We start from the raw sequence: 20646 nt of genomic DNA on the forward strand, positions 1-20646 counted from the left end.
TAAATACTTCTGAAAGGTTAGCGAGATACCAGAAGGAAAGTGGCCAGCGCCAGATGAGCGTTTTTTCCAGAATGCATGTCAACAGCTGGCATGGATAACAGGAACACAGAACGATCAAACGGGATTATCCGAGCATTGCAGCCCAAAGAGACCACTTTGTATCACACATTTTATTTATTTTCAAAATAGGTGTAAATGTTACAGTTCAGCATCTAGGAAACATATGTACAGAGTTTTCACCGGTGAAATAAATAAAGCTTGTACAGGGTATAGTAGATAGAAATGGTAAATGTTTGTTTTTTTACGATGTCTAAAATGTACAGCAGCTTTGGCTACCAAAATTCTTTTTGTCTTTTCAAAAAGATAAAGAAAAAAAACAAAACTTAAACTATAGTTTAGTATTAATAAATAAAGCTATGTGAAAAAATAAATAAGATCTTCTCTCCCACTATTTTAAACTATCCTCTTTTAAACACATAGAAGAACAGAGAACTGCGTTAGGTTGAACAAACTCATTTCTTCATTTTAAAGCACATGGTTATGATTTGAAACGGACAGACCTACCCAAACACCCAGACAGAACATCGCTGTAAATGGCCTGCCATTCTTTTGGCAGTGCAGCAGTCTCGCATTGAGAAACAGGAAATCAAAGCGGAAACTGAATGTAAGTTCTCCTGTAAAACCCTGGATGTGATGTTGTAATGCTTCACACAGACCCTGCCTCTCTCTTTCACTTCCCCTCCCCCTCCCTCTGATTGGGTTTGAATCCCAGACTGTGCTGCAACAATGTCGTTGACTGGAGTGGTTTGATAACTACATGTGCTTCATAAACGTATTAAATCCTCGATGTAGGTCTTTAAACCCCTTAGTATTCGGCAGTGGGCATTCTAAAAGAAAAACATAACAAAAACCCTTAAACAACAAACAACACTGGCTCCTAATAAAAGTGCTATGTCTCTTTAACATGTATGTTCCAATGTTTTTTTTATGTATAACTTTATTTACACCTAAACGAGTCCCCTCCGACGCCCCCACTTCATATAATTTACTAGTAGCTCGCCTGTATAAGGAGTTGATAACAATCATTGACAACTGTATGCCGTACAACACATACAATCGGTTCATCTGGGTAATGAATGTATATATTATGTTTGTCACATATTTCTTAATATTGGCTGAAGTAAAAATCAAATCAAAACATGAGATGGCAAGAAGAGCAACATTAAGGCGATGGAATCGTAGCTTTGTTTGACGTGACAACCCTTTCTAGCGTTCTGCGAAAACAGTAGCTCCATACAGGTCTAAATAAATGTGATAATGATATCAAAACAAGGGATTGGCGTCAAACACATCCCCAAAAGACTTGTTTGGCACCATTTCATCTTTTTTTTTTTTTTCTTGAGGCTGTAAAAGCTATTTCCGCCCAGCAATCCTCTTCAAGTTCCAGAGTCCAAAACATGGCATGGAGTTGTGGATCGATTGCGTCCGTTGACAGCCCAGGGGTGAATCGGTCCGTGTGGAAAGCGCGAATGCTATCACATACCGTGTTGCAGATAGATTTCCAGGAGCGACACACCACATCAGATATGTAATGCATCTCTCGGTCCGGTGTATGTTGGCATGGTGTTCCCTGTGGAAGGGCACGCATATTGTAATCCGTCATTTAATGGAAGATGCCCCTTCTCCATGGACATGATCGGTTTCTTTTCCTGGGCTTACGGAGCGGGTGGAGGTGATTACATTTTTTTAGTTTCTTAGTTTTTCTTTTTAAACCTGGGCACCACAGAGACACCCAGAGTAAAAACATGAGGCCAGGAATAACACTACAACTATTAATACAAATACTGTAAAAATATACAAAAAACCTACGATGGAAACCACACATTCTAAATCAGGAGTTTTGGGTGTGTGGGTGTGTAAAGCTACTGACATCTGATAGTGAAGGCTTGGATGTTTCAATTGAATCCAACTTGGAATATGGATTTATTTTTTTACTGACACAGCACTGCTGCATTAAGACAGCATAACAGACTTTCAACCTGCCTCGAACCGCCAGCCTGTCCATTCCTGCCAGCATGTCCACTCCTGCCAGCATGTCACCCCATCATCTCAAGGTTCCAGTTCCCAGGGTGGCAATAAAGAGTGACGGTGTGTACGTTCAGTTCCCAATCGTAGGCCATCTCTGGTATGTACAGCCTACAGTTCTCTCTGCACCAAAGCCAAGGTTGGCGGTGTCCAATGGTCCATCTACATCCATACATCCCCGATTTAGTTTGAATCTTCTATCTTCTCCCTTACTTCACTGGCCATGATCAAAGTCCAGACTTAAATGAATTGGGAGTACAAAATAAAAAAAAAATAATAGAAGCAATAGAAGTCACTTGTTTGGTCTTCTCTGGAGGTCCCTATGCTGCATTGCCACATAGGAAGACAGTTACAGGAAATGGGCGGGTGCCACCCGAGGCATTCATAGCCAGCCCACAGTGCATTGTTTGATGAATCACCTTGGAAACGAGAGCTCGCTTCGCTCCAAGGTGTAGGCGTCTGGCCTGGGGTCGGGAGGCGCCTCTCTAGTGGAGACCCCTGCCGTTGGTCATGCCGAGCTTGGCCCGGGGAATGGTCATCCTCTCTCCGCACGGAGAGCTGCTTTCGGGCGAGAAGTTGACGATTCCACAGTCGTTCTTCACGTTCTGGAACTTGTTCTCCTTGGAGGGCTCCATGTACACCACAGAGTTCTTGTTCACGTGCTTCTTCAGGATCACCGTCTGCAGAGGAAAACAATGGAAGACTTGAGCCTTGATGGTCACGGAGAGATCGTATCTTATTGTTTGATCGTATTTTATATACGGTTTCTGATTTGCTGTGGAGAATGTATAACAGATATCTTGAGGTTCTGTTAAAAAAAAAAGTGATTGTATCAGAAATTTTAAGTTCAAGGATAACTCGAATAAACATCTCAGCTCAACAATGTCTACTCTACGCCACACGTTGATGATAACCAACAGAAATACATCGAGCGTTGACCTTTTTGGGCGCACTGTAGCAGGACATCTGCAGCCACTTCTTCTTCCTGTTGAGGAGCAGCACGGCGACGATGAAGACGATGATGATGAGCAGGAGCGCCGCCAGTATCCAGGCCGCTGACTGGTAGATGTGGGCCATCTCCGTCTGGCTGGGGAAGTTGTCCCCCGAGCGGGGGGCGTCTGGAGAGGAGGGGAAAGAGTATCAATACCAGCCGTCTCCATTTCCATGACGACACCCCCTATGATCCGACACATCTATTTAAACTCATGCTGAGCGGCTGGCACAGACCCTGGATCAGTATGTCACACGCTGAGAAAAACAAAACAACAGCCAGCGATGTGTGCGTGGCCCGAGACGTGACTTTGTTTTTCGCCACGTGGATTTATGAGGATTTGCTTTATAATTGAATCAGACTTATGGTTCAATGTGCGTCAATGTGTGTCAACACCGTTGAAATGGTTCAGACCCTTCGTCGAGGGGCCCCTCCAGCATACACATCGAAAGGGAATCAACGCAAGATGCCAAAATGGTATGAAGAAACCGCGGATCAATAGTTTTTCCACAAACAAGAAAACATGGGGAATGGACGGATGGATGGATTGATGGAGAACCGGGCTTAATCATGGTCCAACCAACGCTCCACCATGTTCCTTCTCTTCTCTCAGAGAAGAAGGATGGAGGTGGATGGAGGTGTGGGGCTCATCGGCCAGAGACGGTGGAGTGTGGGGGGGGGGTCACCTGTGACTGGGACGATGGGGGGCTGGCTGGTGGTGGCGGTGGTGATCCACTGGACGCTCTGCACCGTGGTGGTGGCCCGGGTTTCGGGGGCCGCAGTGAACGCGGCGACGGGGGCTGTCGTCATCACCACCACTTCTGTTGTTGGACACACAAACAGCCCGCCGGATCATTACACAAACACGGATCAGCGGACACCACTGAGAACCAGGCCACGCAGTGATACCCATAACACCGACTTGGAGTGTGGCTGTCGAAGGCTCCCCTTGATAATGAATGTTTACGGGATTTCTTTTTTGTTGCTCCATGTGCAAAACAACCAAAACAAAGGTGAAACCAGCCCTCGATTTAGCCTGGGAACAATGGTGGCCTGTGCGGAGTGTTTTGCCTCTAAAGGAAAAGCTGACACGGGGGCTTTGGCCTTCCTGTGCTGCCATACAGAGCCAGACAGGAAACACGTGTGTTGAATGTGCGGATGCCGGAGGAATGTTTTCACTCGGAGCCGTTGGACCGTGGTGTGTGTGTGTGTGTGTGTGTGTGTGTGTGTGTGTGTGTGTGTGTCACCGTGGAATGTTGCCGCGAGTGACGGTGTTTGCTCGTGTAGCGCCAGTGTGGCGGGCGACCCTGAAGTCGTACGTATATACACAACACGCAACAAAGAATCATTCACGTTTCCACTTACATCGTCCGACCTCCACTCCCTCGACGTGTAAACTTTTCATTCGATGATTTATGATTATGATCGAAGAAAAAAAAACGAGCCAAGCCTGTGACATGCCCCAGTGACAGGGTGCAGTGTTTTCAGACAAGCGTTATGTATTTTTTCAACAGCTCTGAGTGCCATACTCTCTTTGACAGACGCAGCTCTTCTGGCCATCGCACCAGCGCTACAACTCCTATCGCGCGTTCACCGACTTGAGCGGCAGCGACCACAAGAGTAAACCCACACCCCAGAGCTATAGTGTCCAGACTGTACACGCCACGCCAGGACGCTATAGCTCTGGGTCACCTCAACACAAGCGGGTCCCAAAGCCTGGAGCTCCAGCCTGCGACCGGCCACTCACCCAGGCAGTGGGGGCAGCATTGGCCTTTGCGTAGGACGGGTACCCTGCAGCGGGCGGCCGGGCAGCGCTGGGAGAAGCACTCGACCGTGCCGTTGGTGCAGGTGCAGCTGGTGCAGGCGTTGGGCTTCCAGGAGTCGCCGGCCAGCAGCACGTCCCCCTCCCCCGTGATGCAGTACTCCTGCTGGCTGGTGTTGACCGGCAACAGGGAGCTCACCTGGTCCTTGTCTGTGGACGGACGGACGGAAACAGACACAGAAACACAGCGCAGGGTTAGCACTGTGGATGGGCTTAGGGGAACGGCGGTGGTAAAGGTAAACTGAGCATCGGTGTGTGTGCGGTAGGGTCCGCTTGGAGTTAAGGGCATTTTGAGGCCTTAAATCAATAGGAGATGGCGATGGCGGGATGCATCTCCTGCATGCTTTCCTCCCTTAATTCCTGCACTAAAACATCTTAATTCCACAACCGTTTATTGGGCCTCCAGAGCAGCGTTCAAGATAAGAGCTGATACGATATGTTAAACACAAACAGAAGTGCAGATTACTGAAGCCACATGTGCTCCTGTCATCTGAATGTGCACCCTTATCAATCTCTGTTTCCCAGGAGCCCTGCAGCCATGGTGTTCCCATTGTCCAATGCTCTGGTTAGAGTGCACACAGGCACACACTCATAAACAAACACATGCACACAAACACAGGTATGCACGCACAATACTACTGTACACATAAATCCCCAGCCTGTCGTGGAGATGTGTGCTATTCCCACATTCCTAGTGACCAGCCCCATGCATATATCAAAGGCTGGCCTCTGACAAGCTGCTTTTTGTTAGCGGGGTGGGGGGGGGGAGCTGATGCAATGATAAGGCAGCACGGCATTCCCAAGAAGCCGCTTTTCAGGAGCAGTCATCCGTCTCTGAATGCAGGGGTTCATGCTCCGGAGTGCTGGGGATGTGTTGTTTTGCAAAGTGCACGCGAGACTGAAGGGCTGTTTGGGTGCAGCTGAGATACAAAAAGAAATAAATGATACACGCACACACAGAACGTTTGGACTTTTTGGCCTGTACCATCTGTTTCTGATGTCCAGGAGAACACAGAGAACGGTTGGAGAGAGAGAGAGAGAGAGAGAGCCTCTTTGAGATCTCTTGCTTTCTGAAGCGCCACCAGAGCTCTGGTGGTCTCGACCCGGCGGTTGAGCCACATGCGCGTCAGCCAGTGGCTGCCGACGATACTGAATAGTAAACCGGCCCAAACCAGTCCGGGTCGGATTCTTTCATCAGCTTGTGTGCCTAAAATCAATAAAAAGCATCCAGAGCGACGCAAGACCCTCGACCTGAGACCCTCGACGACCGCATGCTGATAACAGATCTGAGGAGTTTGGTTTCGAAACCTCCCGGCTACCGCTGCCTCTAGCTCCGGCCCCCCAGGAGAGATTCCTGGTTGTCATGCGTATCATTTGGGACCCCAGAAAAAGTGTTATGCGATCGACAACCCCCCCCCTCCGTTTACCTGAGCAGGCGTGGCAGCAGGCCCCCTTGGGCTTGGCCGGTGATGGGCAGAGGGCTGGGGGGCACACCTCGGTGTCACACAGGACCCTCCCCTTCCTGCAGGTGCACTGCGTGCATTCGTCCAGGTTCCAGGTCTCCCCTTCCACGTAGAGCTCCCCTCCAGGAGCTCTGCACAGGTCCATGCCCACAGGCTGCCCGCTGCCCGATTCATCTGCAGGGGAACAGAACAGGTCCATGGCTCGCACCTGAAGCCCATCACACCCTGGGCCGCCCGTCAGGGACAGTGGATTGACGTCCACAAGGCAAACATAAGCAATAGGCTGTGGAACAAATGTCTGTACACCTCTTTGTATTCACTAACGCTGGGGGGGGGGCAGCAGCTAATTCGGTTTTCTGAAGTGGACGAGGAGAGGGGAGGTCTGGGAAGAGTAAACACTGGTTATTCTCTCTTCACTGCAAATGGTGTTTAACTTTGGAGAAAACAGTAGACATTCCTTGGCCCCTAAATATTTTAAGAGCTAACTGAGTCACTTCCATAAATATCCGGCATGATGTAGGAATGAAGAAAAAAATGTGGATGTGGATCACTGTGCATTCCTTCCATCTCTCTCTCTCTCTCGCTCTCTCTCAGAGTAAGTGTATGGGGAAGGCCGGGTTGTTGAGACTAATGTGGAGCCTTGGCTGAACACATTGTTTTATGGCAATGCCGACTCTCTGTATATTCTGACGGCTTTTATTGTTTACATGTGAGTGTGTGTGTGTATGTACTTCCAAATGCATACGGGGGGCGGGACAGCGACCATCTAAAGAACAGGACTCGAAACCCCCTTCTCCAAATTCAGTTAATTTCATGGGAAAAAACACATCTGCTGACTTGTTTGTCTCTCTGTAGGGTACAGCACCGGAAAATAAAAAGCAGCGTTAAAAAGAGCACCAACCGTCACAGGTGGGGCAGCACTGGTCTGGCCTGACCACTGGGCTGGCACAGCTGGGCACGGGGCAGGATATGAGCACACACATCTCCCGGCCCGACTGGCAATAGCAGTCGCGACAGCCGTCGTGCCAGCTCTGGCCCTCCTCGTACCGCTGGCCGTTGGAGGTGAAGCACTGGCTGGGCACCGGCATGGCGGTGGCTCTGGTGGTGGTGGTGGTGGTGGTAGGAGGCCCACGGCGTCCGCTCTCTGGCAAGAGACAAGAACGTGGGACGTGGTGAACTTAGGGGAGCAGCTGGACGCTTGGAAAGCCGGGTTGAAGCGAAGGGTTGAGTGAAGCTTGCTGGATTGTAACCGCCACAGCCAGGGAACCGTTCATGAATTGGACATGGAAATTTCATCAGGCAACCGTTTTATAACGGTTTTAAACTAGGAATGGGGCCGTGTTGCCGCCACCCTGGGTCCAATTTCACGAGGAGCCGAGGGAGGAGGATTCTAGTTAAAGATTCCATCGGGCGGGCACATGCCTTATCCGCACCACTGAAGTGGCAGATCATCCTCTTAACTGGTACCCTTCCCTCCCTGTGTTATCGATTCAACGCGCAACTACTCAAATCATTCTCTCTTACCCTTGTCCCCTCCCCAGCGCACCCTTCAGTCCTAATGATTTGACTGATGGAAGACGTCAGGTGTTTAGGGAAGCGCCTGAGTTGCCAATAGCTGCCTGCCTCCAAAAAGTGCCTCTGCTTTTTCTCAACTCTGGACTGCCGGGCTTTCTCAGCTCCATGGGATACATCTTGTTTTGGAACAAAGGAGATCCTGCCAACGGATTGCACCATGTCCTACAGTCCCAGCAGATGTTCATGCAGATCTTCACATGTAAAGAAAAACGATACTTTCAGCAAGCGAAAACAAGAGCATTCCTATAAAAGAGTTTAGCAGCCTACTTTTAAACCAGGTAAACATAGGAGTTATTTGGAAAAGGCTTCTGCGTCGTCTAAAGACATACAGCCACTTGGAAAAAAAAAAACCCATGAATACTCTTCGCTATTTCTAAAACAGATAAAAAAGGAAAAACAAACACGTTGTATAAACCGTGGTGGAGGATAAACATCTCTTTTTGAATATTTGTCTTGCAAACCTTTCTGGGAATCTAATTAAAGCTAAACACTTGGGGCCCAGGATGGAGCGAACTGAAAACACGGCTCCCAAGAGGCAAACAGAAGGGGCTTCACACCGGCACTGCGAAAGGTCACGGGCAAACCAGGCCCACCGAGCAAGGCAGCACAGAGTGAGCCGTGCCTACGCAGCACTGATGCCTTCTGTCTTCCGTGTCGAAACCTTTCCCCGCCTCAAAGCAAAGCCGTTATGTTTAGAATAGAAATCACGTTGACGCACAACCTGTTGTTGTCGTTATCGTCTTGGCGGAACCATGTGGCAGTGGCACGTCCCTGGTGGCCGTCAGGGGATGTTTTTCTGGGCGAACTAGCTCACGTACCTTTGCACATGCAGACGGAGCAGCCCTTCCTGTTCTGGCGGTAGCCCTCGCTGCAGTGCTTGTCGCAGGTGAAGGGGGGACACTTGACGCAGCGACACATCTCGCAGCCGTGCTTGTTCCTCCTGTGGTCGGAGCAGGAAGAAAACACAGGATGTTGGTGGTTGAGACAGGATGACGTGTAAATGACAGCCATGCAAAGTGTCTGTTCGAGGTGACGCAGTTCTATATTCATGCTGTAAGGGATTAGTATTTTATTTCTCTGTTTTCTACTTAGAGGCTGAAATGCACATTTCACGGAGGACGGCATCATTAAGTAGACACGAATGCAGACTCTCAAACTAAGGTCTACGCTCCTTCTGGGACGGTAGCTTTTCAGACTGTAAACAAGTGCAGGAGAGAAAGTGGGCGCAGTGCATTGGAGTTATCGGCCGAAGGCCGCGGGACAGGATGGGCGGGGCGGGGCCGGGGGCCGATCACGGCGCTGTGATATGGACGTGGAACAGTGGCACACGGTCAATACGCGGTGCCATCCACATATGGTCCTGTTCTCCTCCCTGCCTTTGAAGAGGGCCAGATAAAAGGCCAACGCATTAGAGATCCCTGCAGTGCACGCATCGGGCCGGGGCCACGAAAGAAAGAAGGAAGGAAGGGAGGAAAATAAAATAAAAACTCTGGAAAGAATAAGACATCCAAAGCTGATTCAGATGCTTTCAATTCGGCCCGATTCCTCCCCGCGTGTGTGCGCGTATCTCTCTGCTTCGACTGGACTTCTTATGCATGCACCATCAGAGGAGCACCTTAGCATAAGGGAGCTAGATCCGACCCACGTGTGCACAGCTTCATTGGAGGAAGGGGTGTTGAGGAGTACAATGAAGGCAGCGCAGGGTAAATACGAATAAGAAGAAAAGCATGGAAGAGAGAGACAGCCCTGCGGCTCGTTAAGAATGAGCGCATGGTTGTTTTGTAAGCCGAGTGGCATGTGAACACTGAGTGGAGACAAGAGGGGTCGGAGAGGGTTTGAGAAAATTGAAAGCAGAGACATGAGGTAGTCACCTTCACAAAGGGACTACACCAATAACGGGAAGCCAGAATTTGAGGTAATCAAAAGGGGGGTCAAAAGGAAAAGGAGGCAAGACAAACGTGCTGGCGACAAAAAAGGGAAAACGGGATTGATGTGATTGTGGTCAGAGGTTGATAATAGGATCCTACTGTGTTTTATTGAACATTTGATATGTAAACCATGATAATTCCCAGACGGGGGAACGAGTAGCATCTATCACTTTCACTTGTGTCATCCCATCTCTATTTCTCTCTCTCTCGCTCTCTTGGTCTCTCGCGCTCTTGTTCTCCAGCTTCTCCAACACAAATTCAACCTTGATCTATCTATCTGTTCCTCTCCTTTCCCCTAGGTCGAGAAAACCTATTTTATGCCCTGATTGAACGGGAGTAATTACTCTTATGAATCACTGTCATCCACTCTCTGTTCATTTAAAGAAGACCTCTGAAAAAACACTTGCCGAGCGCTTCAATCTAACCTAGCACATGGAAAGTGTGCCACGGTCAGACAGAAACCCTTTTCCAACACTAAAGGGCTTTTCAGGGGAACCTCATAGCCAAAAGGGGTACAGGCCTCTGGCGCGTACCGCGACCTAGCTTTGTCTTGTTTTGCCATGTGGCTGCAAAGTACCACTTTGGCAAACTAAGTGGGCATGTGAGGTGGGCAGAGAGTGGGGCCAGTGAACTTGCTCGGAACAGGGGATGGTTAAGGGTGTAGGGGGTGGGGTGACGGGCCAAGACGGGTCAGGGGAAGATTATACATGTTTAAATAAACAAAGGAAATGTTTATTGACTCTGGTCAAGTTCTTTGTCGGTGCCAATTGTTAATAGAAACACAGTTCTGCTCCCCCAGGCAGATTCCTCTCTCCCATGGCGCAGGCTCTCTCTCTCCCTCTCTCCCCCCTCTCGCTCTCTCTCTCTCCACAGTCTTAGTATCTCCCTCTCTCTCTCTCTCCCTCTTTGTCTCTCTCTCCAACTCCCCCCCAACTCTTTCCCTCTTTCCCCCTTCTCTCTCTCTCTCTCTCTCTCTCTCTCTCTCTCTCTCTCTCTCTCTCTCTCTCTCTCTCTCTCTCTCTCTCTCTCTCTCTCTCTCTCTATATATATATATATATATATATATATATATATATATATATATATATATATTGTGTCTGAGGTGGAAGTCATAAATACAGGCAGTGTAAACAGACGGGTCATGGAGGTTCCGGGTGTCCTTTGTGTCCCTGTGTTGAATCGAGCACGAGGTCCTGTCTGGATAAATGGATCTGCACTCTCAGATCGGCTCGCTGAGGTTAGTGTGAATGTGTCGCTTTTGTTCACTCTGAGTGATGATGAGGCCAGGGCTTCCTGTTCTTCTTCCTCTCCTCCCCACCCCCCCGCCCCTGCAGGTGGTCGGTTGGTCGGTCGGTCTCTCTCTCTCTCTCTCTTTCTCTCTCTCTCTCTCTCTCTCTGGCTCTGTATAAATCAGGGAAGAACACGTTGTGACCGATAAGACCCAATCAGGAAGGGAACGTTCTCTAAAGTTTCCTAACGTTCAGACTCGAACGCATTCCCTGTTGTTTTCACCCTGAAACAGGGTCAGCAGTGTTTTCGAAAGTCTCAGTTTTAAGGGTTTCAAAACACTGGAATAATCTGGACACACTGTAGTAATCTGGACACTAGGCGTAAACTTTGTAAAAGTTAAGCGAAAGTCTTTAATTGCTAAAGTGTTAGTGTGGATGTGGCCTGAGCCACAGCCTCCACACAGCACTGGCCTGAGGAATCTCTCTCTCCCTCTCTTTCTCTGTCTCTCTCTCCCTGCTGTATACAAGTCATAAAAAACCTGCTTCAGTCTCGATTACATGACTCTGAGCGTTGTGTTGAGATGGAGAGGGAAATATGATTTATGAAACCAGAGTGGTGCCTTTCCAATGACAACAGGGACTGAGTGTCATCTTGCCTCCAGATGTTTGACTGATTCAAATAGGATTAAGCGCAGAAGTGGTGCAGTAGGATGAGGAAACCAGGGAGGACAGTGCGCACACACACACGCATGCACGCACACACACACACACACACACACACACACACACATCGACATTGTCATTGACACCATCACACCATTGATTGGCAGACCAAGGTAAGGTCCTCGGAGATCCCTGCTGTTAAACCACTGCGGCACCAGCCTGCCCTGTATTTGTTGGCCCAGAATTGGCCCTGAATTGATCTCTGTCTATCTCACGGATACCACTGGCAGTCAGGCTCTTCTCTGGCTTAGAGAAAATGTGCCCCGCAGTATTAAACTCTCGGGTTACGAACAGTACGAAAGAAACAGCCCCTCTTTAAAGTAGTTCTGGAGGAATGTCAACAGAAAGTGTGTTTTTACCTTGAAAGTGTTGACACTTTTACAATGGAACAGGCCGTGACGCAAACTCTCAACCAACGCCGTCCTACGAAGACGTCAGATCGTTAGCAATTTTAGAGAAGCACCGTGTTTCCCCTAATGAAACGAAGCAGACAACCCTCGCGGTGAACCCCGGCCTGCGTGGCTTCCTCCCCTCCATTGAGTAATTGCAGTGCGTCGGCCTTTAGGCTTCCTCATGCCTCAGCACCCTACGTCAATCGCCACAGGCCCTTTGATCGGGCCCCAAGCCACGAGTGACTGATGGTGGTGTTGGTGGTGGTCATAGGGTGTGGTGTGTGTGTGTGTGTGTGTGTGTGTGTTAGGGGTGGTTGGCAAACCCCTATTAAGTCCCCGAGATAACTTACACATATCCGTAGGGGCAGGTTTTAGTGCAGGTCAGAGGTCGGCACTTGGGGACGCTGCACTCGCACACCTCGCAGCCGTAGTCGTCCTTCTCGTATCCCATGGTGCATTGCAGGGAGCAGTAGCGCTCAAGGTCGGGACACGAGTCGTCTGCAGGAGGAGAGACAGAAGGGGAGGGGGAGACGGAGAGGGGTCGGGAGTCACGTCAACATGGGGGCGGGTGATCCATCAACGAGCATGATTAGCTAAAGGACATTCGTGAGAGGGGAGCGCCCATGATGAATAGATAAGGACCTTACGCCAGGTCTTCCCCGTCGCTAATGGTCTGTGGTTATCACTATTGATGTCTGCGCCGGACCGATCCAGTTCCAAAAACGCAAATAAACCAGTTGTCTTCGTAGCGTGCGCTCATCAATTATCAAGCTAAGAAGAACCACTGTGTGATCTCTGTGGCATGTACGAAAAAGAAGCTGTAGAGCGACACTCCCGTGGACATCCATCACGTTAAAGAATGTCTCACGGCACACGGCCCTCCTGTAAACGCAGTCCCGTAAAGGTTGGCTTATTGCGGGGGTTTTTAACCCCTCGGCGGCCGTCCACTTACTGCTGAGGCACTGGCAGAGCAGGCAGCCGTTGGAGTCCTGCTGGAAGCCGTAGGGGCAGTCGTGGCCCGACAGCGAGCAGTTCTCCAGCGGGGGGCAGAGCAGCGGGCTCACGGTCTCGTAGGAAGGTTCTGGAAGTGGGGAGAGCAGAAAGACTACAGTGAGAAGAGAAGAGGGGGTTAGGGGGGGTTGAACCAGCAGGGGGGCGCACCGCATTAACCGCGGGCATTTAGAAAAAAGAAAGCGCAGAATTACCGCGAATGTGATAATGGTCATTGTCTCCTATAAAAATGTATATGTACCCCCTCGCTCCACCACCGACTGCCTAATCTAATGGCGGAGAGGGGGGGGGGGGGGGGGGGGGGGGGGGCGGGGGGGGTGATGCTGCCAGCCAGCTGTAATAGTTACCTTTTCAAAAGCGTTTTCATTTGAAGGGTAAACTGTAATTGCAGATAAATACCGGGCAATTACAGCAGGGTGGCTCCTACTGTTAGAGGGGGGGGAGATTATACCCCTCCTGTCTTATTGTCTTCAATTTCAACCACCAACCCCTCCTTCCATGAGCCGGGGAGGTGGAGGGGAAAGCAGGCTTTAGCCGCGTGCGGGGACTGTAACCGTAATGATATCTGTCCTCTGATAGTCAGTCCCATTCTGCCACTGCCCAGACAGAGGACCATGAGCCGGGTCGAACCATGTCCTGGTTCGTACCATATGCTGGGATGTACCATGTGCTGGGTCGTACCATGAGCTGGGTCGTAGCATTATTATGGATTTAAGGAGTCGCCCATAACACAAACACTCCGCACACACATGAAACACACGTGCCCCACAACAGAGCTGTTTCCGTCAACATCTCCTGCCACGCTCGGGGGTGCAACGAGCTGGAACTAATTATGCGCTCCGAGGAGAGATTTTGTCCAATGAAGTGCAATCCTGCACTCCACGCTCACCGCAGACTCGCGAGCTCACAGGTGGGTCCCATTTTAAGTTTGGGGGGGGGGGGGGGGGGGGGGGGGGGGTAATAAAGGAGCACATAGTCCCTGAAGAATGCTCTGTGGCCTCGTACCTCAGACCCTTAATGGGTCCATGACGGCATGCAGAGCCCTATAGAGCTACAGCAGCCTCTCACACACACCTCCTCCTGTTACAGGACGGGATGTATGGAGAGAGACATGTATAGAAGGATCGATCTCACCCTCTCGTTGCCTCTTTCGCTCTCTCTCGCCCTCTCTTTTACGCTCTCTCTTTCCTAACTCTCTTTTTCGCTCCTCTCTCGCTCCCTCTCTTTTTCCCTCCCTCGCTCTCAAACTGTTTTATAAATGTATTTATTAAATGAATCATGTTATATCTGTAAATCATATTTTCTTCTTTTCTCAATACGTTCTATTAGTACGCAGCCATATTATATATTTTTGCATATCTAGTTTTGAATATTGTACATTTTGTATCTATCTGTCTGTTCTCTCACTCTCTCTTTCTCTCTCTCCCTCAACATCTCCATGTTAATCTACCGGACGTCCCGTACCTTCGCAGAAGGGGCAGCACTCCCCGGGGATCTTGACTGGGTTCTGGCAGCTCTGCTTGCAGGCCATGGCGGTGCAGTGGGGCTCCCCGTCCACACACTGGCAGAAGGTGCAGTCGTCCTCCTTCCACTGGTCCTCGTGGCCCAGCAGCTTGTTGTTCACCCAGCAGCTGGCCTTGGTGCTGTCCATGGAGAGCAGCTCCACGTCTGCACAGACATACATGGGGTGATGCTGGGTTACGGAGGGAGAGGGGAGGAAAGGAGGGGAGGAGGAGAGAGGGGAGGGGAGGAGAGGAGAGGAGAGGATGAGGAGAGGAGGGGAGATGGTAGGAGAGGAGAGGATGAGGAGAGGAGGGGAGGGGAGGAGAGGTAGGGGAGGAGAGGAGAGGAGGGTAGATGGTAGGAGAGGATAAGGAGAGGAGAGGATGAGGAGAGGGGGAAGAGAGGATGAGAGGAGAGGCTGAGGAGGGGTTGAGGAGAGGCGATGAGGGGAGGAGAGGATGAGGAGAGGAGAGGAGAGGCGATGAGAGGAGGAGAGGAGAGGATGAGGAGGGGTTGAGGAGAGGCAATGAGGGGAGGAGAGGATGAGGAGAGGAGAGGCAATGAGAGGAGGAGAGGAGAGGATGAGGAGAAGAGAGGTTAGGGAGGAGATAAGACAAGAGAAGAGGTAGGGGTGAGGAGGAGAGGAGAGGTAGGAGAGGAAAAGAAAGGAAATGCAGGGAAGAGAGTAGGAAGAGTGGGAGAGAAGAGTAGAGGGGAGTAGAGGAGAAGAGGGGATGAGAGGAGAGGAGTAGAGTGATAGGAGAGGAGGCGTGAGCAGAAAAGAGGAAAGAAAAGGAAGAGATGAGAGATAGATAAAATGACGGCTGTAGGTAAGGACACGAAACAGTAGAAAAGGGATTACAGTTGAAAATGATAATTATGTGAATAGAGGAATGAGTCAAACTGCAACTTAAGTTGTATCATTGTTTTGGCAAACACAACCAGAATGTTATGGTGTATTTTGTTCCACACACTACTAACAGGACATGGAGTAAGTGGGAACAGGCTTTCTCCATGGGGTAGCAAACAAGCTTGCGAAACCTGGCTTGCAACGAAGAAAATGATGGATTAATGTACGATGTGAAAGTTAAAAGACCATTTAGGATGTTTTTTGGTCATCTGATAGCCTGAACCACGGTTTCTAAACTTCAGGGTCAAAGGTGAGGTCAGGGTTTGATGCCATAAATTTCACTCCCAAGCAAATCACCCCACCCCGGACCATTACGTCCAGATTACGTTGGGAGCTACTTGTTTGATCTCCACCAGCGGACGAAGCGCTCGGAACGGTTTAAGGACTGCTCTTTAAAGTAACTTTGCTCTTGGTTAACAATATGTTTGATGGCCGTGTTGTTTCTGGGAACCCATTTCAACGTCTTAACAATATCCATAAATAATCTTTTTTTTTTCTTTCTTTCTTTTTTTCAATTTGGGGGTTAAGTCCTGAGGGTCCGGTGAAGCAATGACTGAACACTGAGTACTGAACAAAAGGGGGTCCCATGTCTTTATTGTTATGCGCCTGTATACATGCATGCATTTGTGTGTTTGTGCGCCTGTATACATGCATGTTTGTGCTTGTGCGCCTGTATGCATGCATGCGTGCGTGTGTGTGTGCGCGTGTTGTGTGTGTGTGTGTGTGTGTGTGTGTGTGTGTGTGTGTGTGTGTGTGATAGACTGCATCTGCCCCCTGAGTAAGGACAGAGGGGTTCTGCTCTGTCTCGCTGAACGCTGCAGAGTCCTGGCTGCTGTGCTCCCGTCCATCTGGCTGTGATTACCTTCTTTCTCCCTTGCTCTCCTGTTCTCTCTCTCCCTCGTTTTCTCCTCCACATAAAGTCGCCACTAATTACCTATCTGAAGCAAAGCCCTTATATTCTAGACCTCAAAGTGGCACCTTTATTCACCTCAGTGTGTGGCTGTCCAATAAACCCATCCTATAACCGATACACGTCCAGGTGACATTCACCCGTCCACCCCAACTCCCTCGTTCAATTCCAATCGCCTCACAGGCGAGCTCATCCCGTAAAGATGGGCGTTATGGATGCGGTCCCATCGCAGGAGCCATGCAAGACCAGCAGTTCTGCACAAGGACGTAACATGAAAGCATTCCATTCCGGCTAAACCCCGGCCGCATTCCAGGTGTACCTTCCAATGCTGACCTGCAATAACCTCCCGAGTCATTTCCCCTTGCTACCTCTCCCCGCAGTCCCCCCATTTCTCTCTCTCTCTCTCTCTCTCTCTCTCTCTCTCTCTCTCTCTCTCTCTCTCTCTCTCTCTCTCTCTCTCTGACTCTCTCTCTCTCTCTCTCTCTCTCTCTCTCTCTCTCTCTCTCTGCTCTCCTCCCACTCTCCTCTGTGCTCGCTCTCCCTATGATCCACCAGAGCCAGGCAGGCAGGTCTAAGCGGGCCGCTGCCTGTGGACACTAACGCGTCGGCCACATGCACAGCATTCCTGAACGCTCGTGTCTGACCTATCCACCTGCCTGCAGGTACATAATAATCAGGGGGGGCGGGGGGGAGAAGGTACGTATTTCTTTAGAGGGGTGGCGGGGGTGTTCTATATAGGGTTGCGAGATGCCCCCCCCGCCCCCAAACTTGTACTAATCCAGTGAGAGATCCATTACAAGCCAGAGTACAGTGCATTGTGAATGGTTTTTGTGTCCTCCAGTGAAGAGGTGGATCCTGCGGCTAGCTCTTTAGTGGGTCTGCTCCGGTGTGACAGGTACGGCAACAGGTGTGTAATCCAGCTGGATACATGAGAAAGCCATTAAGGTGGCACCTTCAGAGGCTGGCTGCTACGACCCGGAGGGTGTGTGTGTGTGTGTGTGTGTGTGTGTGTGTGTGTGTGTGTGTGTGTGTGTGTGGTGGGGGGGCGGGCATCACTTTTGGTAGGAGTGGCAGTGATCCAAGTAGTAATACAATCATCCTATCTCACTACTGCCCATTGAAATGTAATCTGCCCATAAAATAACTATGAAAGATCACCTCATCCATATCTACAGCTTAGCTTAGTTTAGCACTGACCCCCCCTCCCTGGATACCCAACTGTGCAGCCAGGACCAGTGCGTTGATGGGTGGGGCACGTACCTATGCAGATGGGGCAGCACTCGCCCTCTGGGATGTAGAAGTTCTCGCAGTCCAGCTCGGCGCACTCGGCCTTGGAGCAGAAGGAGATTCCGCCGCGGCACTGGCACAGCCAGCAGGGGTCCATGCGGTACACCTCGCCCTCCGAGAAGTCCTTCCCGTTGTGGGCACACTTTGGGGTCACTGTTGGAGCAGGGGGGAGGAGATCGGTTAAGGAGGTGGTTTGCGGGGGTCGGGATGATCGACACATGATTGTTTCCCGGGCTCTCGGTTTGGAGGATGCATTTGTTGTATCGCTGACAGGCTGGTGGCCAGCTATGAGGTCAGCGAGTCTGTCATCTTTGTAAAGATAAATAATAAAATCCAAACCTAAGTGCAACTGTGTTCAGAATCAGTGGTTGAGAACTTCTTCGAGATGATTAAGTGATTCATTCAGTTGAGACTTGTTACTTTGTGTCCGCCGTGTGTGACATTTATGGGGGGGGGGGGTTGCTGTCGAGTGCTGGAGAAGAGGTCGGTGCTGGTCTCGTAGCACACATCACACAATAATGACACGGTGGGCCTAGTGTGACCTGGAGTGTATGCAGGGGGGGGGGGGGGTGCTTCACTTGAACCAGCTTTCTTTCACCTGTTACGAAACCAAGGCGACCTGTTGGTTATGGAGAAGCAAGAGGCCGTACCCGCGCCACTATGCTGTGCCAAAGGCAGACAGGCCCAGTCCAGCCAGGGGAAGTGGAGATCTGTAGTTTGACATGAATACCAGCGCTAAGTGTTCCCTTTGCAATAGTGACTCAATAACAGCTATGGATTACAACAGTGAGATGAAAAGGGTCAAAGTGTGTGTGTGTGTGTGTGTGTGTGTGTGTGTGTGTGTGTGTGTGTGTGTGTGTGCGCGAACGCACCAGTGTCTACTCACATCCCTACGTGTGTGAGCGTTGAACAGCGATAAAAAGGGGCTTAGCCAAAACAAAGTATTCCGTTTCTAATGAGTTCATCCTCTACGGTCATCATTACATTCTGCAATTGCGATCACATGACATGGATATGCTGAGCCCTGAAAGATTAGTGAGAGTGTTTTCCTGGCAGAGGCAGCGGTGATTTGGAACCTCGATGTACCTACCATGGTGGATGACTCATCTGACACGCACCACAGTCATCGCCCTGTAACCATGTGGGATTTTAGCTAACCATCGCACACACTGACTTCTCATTAACAGTAGACAGCTCCTCACAGTGTCCTTCAAAGCAAATGAAGCAGTGTGTCTATGTAACAAAGCCTAACCTTAACCCTGTGACCTGTATATACAACAGAGGGTCTGACGGAAAACAGCCCTTAAAAGTGCAGCATTCGATTGGTATAGGAGGTTGAAACACAAAAATACATCCCATCAGAAACACCCAGAAAGGAGTTTCAGCCAATGGAATGAAAGTAAACACAAATGGAGTGAGAGAGGGAGTGGAAAAGTTTTGAGACTTTAGTTTCGGTTTTAAATCTCTAACATGAAGACAAGTATTCGGCCAACACTAAAAAGGGACATTTTCCAAGTATTACATATCCGCCCAGCAGAGTCTCTCAGAGGGTTTTTCCACAAATGTTTAACATAAATCAGAGGACGTGGAGGAGGAGGGGGACGGGGTCAACAGCTATTAAACAGCTATTATAAACATACACTCTATACTGCTTTGCACATAAATTTTGCCAAGGGCCGCAGGGGGAAGCTCCAGTAATGAGCGCATGCCGTACGTTTTGGTTCCACAGGGGTTGCTATGGAGGACACGCTGTGGTGTGGTAAGAAGCGTCTGCGTGCCAGACCATTGGCTGTGCAGACTCACACGTTTCCTGGGCCGGCGGTGACCCCCGCGCTTCCCCATGACCGGAGCTGCTGCGCTTTTAACGCAACACAGGTGTGTAGAACAAGTTAACAAAAGATAAAAGCAGGAATATGTTTATGTCCTCCCACCCCCCTCTTTCCCCCTCCTCTCTCTCTCTCTCTCTCTCTCCCTCTCTCCCTCTCACTCTCTCTTTTTATTCTCTCTCTCTCTCTCTCTCTCTCTCTCTCTCTCTCTCTCTCTCTCTCTCTCTGGGTTATGTCGCTCCGGCCCTTGCGTGCAACATAACCTAGTGGAGAAAATGCAATAAGCGCTTTAGTCCCGGGGTCCGAAATCAGAAGGGCTCGGAGCGTTTTCCAACGCTCACGGAAACAAAAGGAAGTCACATGAGGGGATGCTCGCATGTGATTTCCGCAGCGTTTGTTAATGGTAATCCCTTAAAACAAACTCCCCCGCGCACCCACCAGATTCCACGCATGCTTTCTGATGCGTGTTCCGTCCTCTGGCCCAAGAGCGAGGAGCGCTGGATGTTATGATGGCTAGGCCGTTGAACGCTCACCCACTAAACCGCCCTAAATCATGATGGCCTGTCATGCAATTATGCTTCTTGTGGCTGCGTCAATGGCGGATAAGAAACTCAACTGGTGCACATTTAAACAAAAGTTGTTGCATTTTTCCCCTGAATCCTTCACCGTCGGTTCTGAATAGCGTTTGTTTTTCCTTAAACATGTGGGTTTCCTTAGACTTGTGACGGCACTTGTTGATTGGTTTAGGAATGTGTGTGACCTTAAATCTGCAAATCCAAACCCACACATTGGGGTTGCCTTGTTATATCTTGCTTACTATGCCTCATTGTTCTGAAGTGCATTAATGGACCGTTTGCCCGTAAGAAGATGAAGTCCTGATTAACAGAGTTGAAAACAAAACATAAAGTGGTTCTCAATGAACTGGAGTTGTTTAGAGTAGCCGTCAACATGAAAACAGGGCTTCTTCCAAGACCCATCTGTTTTCCTGCCA

At 49.8% G+C, this 20646-nt stretch overlaps 1 protein-coding gene across 1 annotated transcript in view; it reads right to left on the bottom strand.

Moving 5' to 3' along the window:
- Positions 1 to 189: 189 nt before the first annotated feature.
- Positions 190 to 20646, bottom strand: part of LOC307087118 (cysteine-rich motor neuron 1 protein) — a 39020-nt gene continuing 18563 nt past the window's right edge. The window contains exons 5-15 of the mRNA XM_079752574.1: positions 17803 to 17982; positions 14684 to 14887; positions 13161 to 13289; positions 12559 to 12706; positions 8755 to 8876; positions 7263 to 7505; positions 6326 to 6535; positions 4824 to 5048; positions 3763 to 3897; positions 3025 to 3203; positions 190 to 2765 (exon numbers count right to left, since the gene is read on the bottom strand). Coding sequence (XP_079608700.1) covers positions 2571 to 2765; positions 3025 to 3203; positions 3763 to 3897; positions 4824 to 5048; positions 6326 to 6535; positions 7263 to 7505; positions 8755 to 8876; positions 12559 to 12706; positions 13161 to 13289; positions 14684 to 14887; positions 17803 to 17982 — 1970 coding nt within the window. The 3' untranslated portion in view covers positions 190 to 2570. The remainder of the gene's footprint in view (positions 2766 to 3024; positions 3204 to 3762; positions 3898 to 4823; positions 5049 to 6325; positions 6536 to 7262; positions 7506 to 8754; positions 8877 to 12558; positions 12707 to 13160; positions 13290 to 14683; positions 14888 to 17802; positions 17983 to 20646) is intronic.

Source organism: Pollachius pollachius (genome assembly GCF_949987615.1).
Source record: "Pollachius pollachius genome assembly, chromosome: 15".
In the NCBI taxonomy this organism is placed as follows: Eukaryota; Metazoa; Chordata; class Actinopteri; order Gadiformes; family Gadidae; genus Pollachius; species Pollachius pollachius.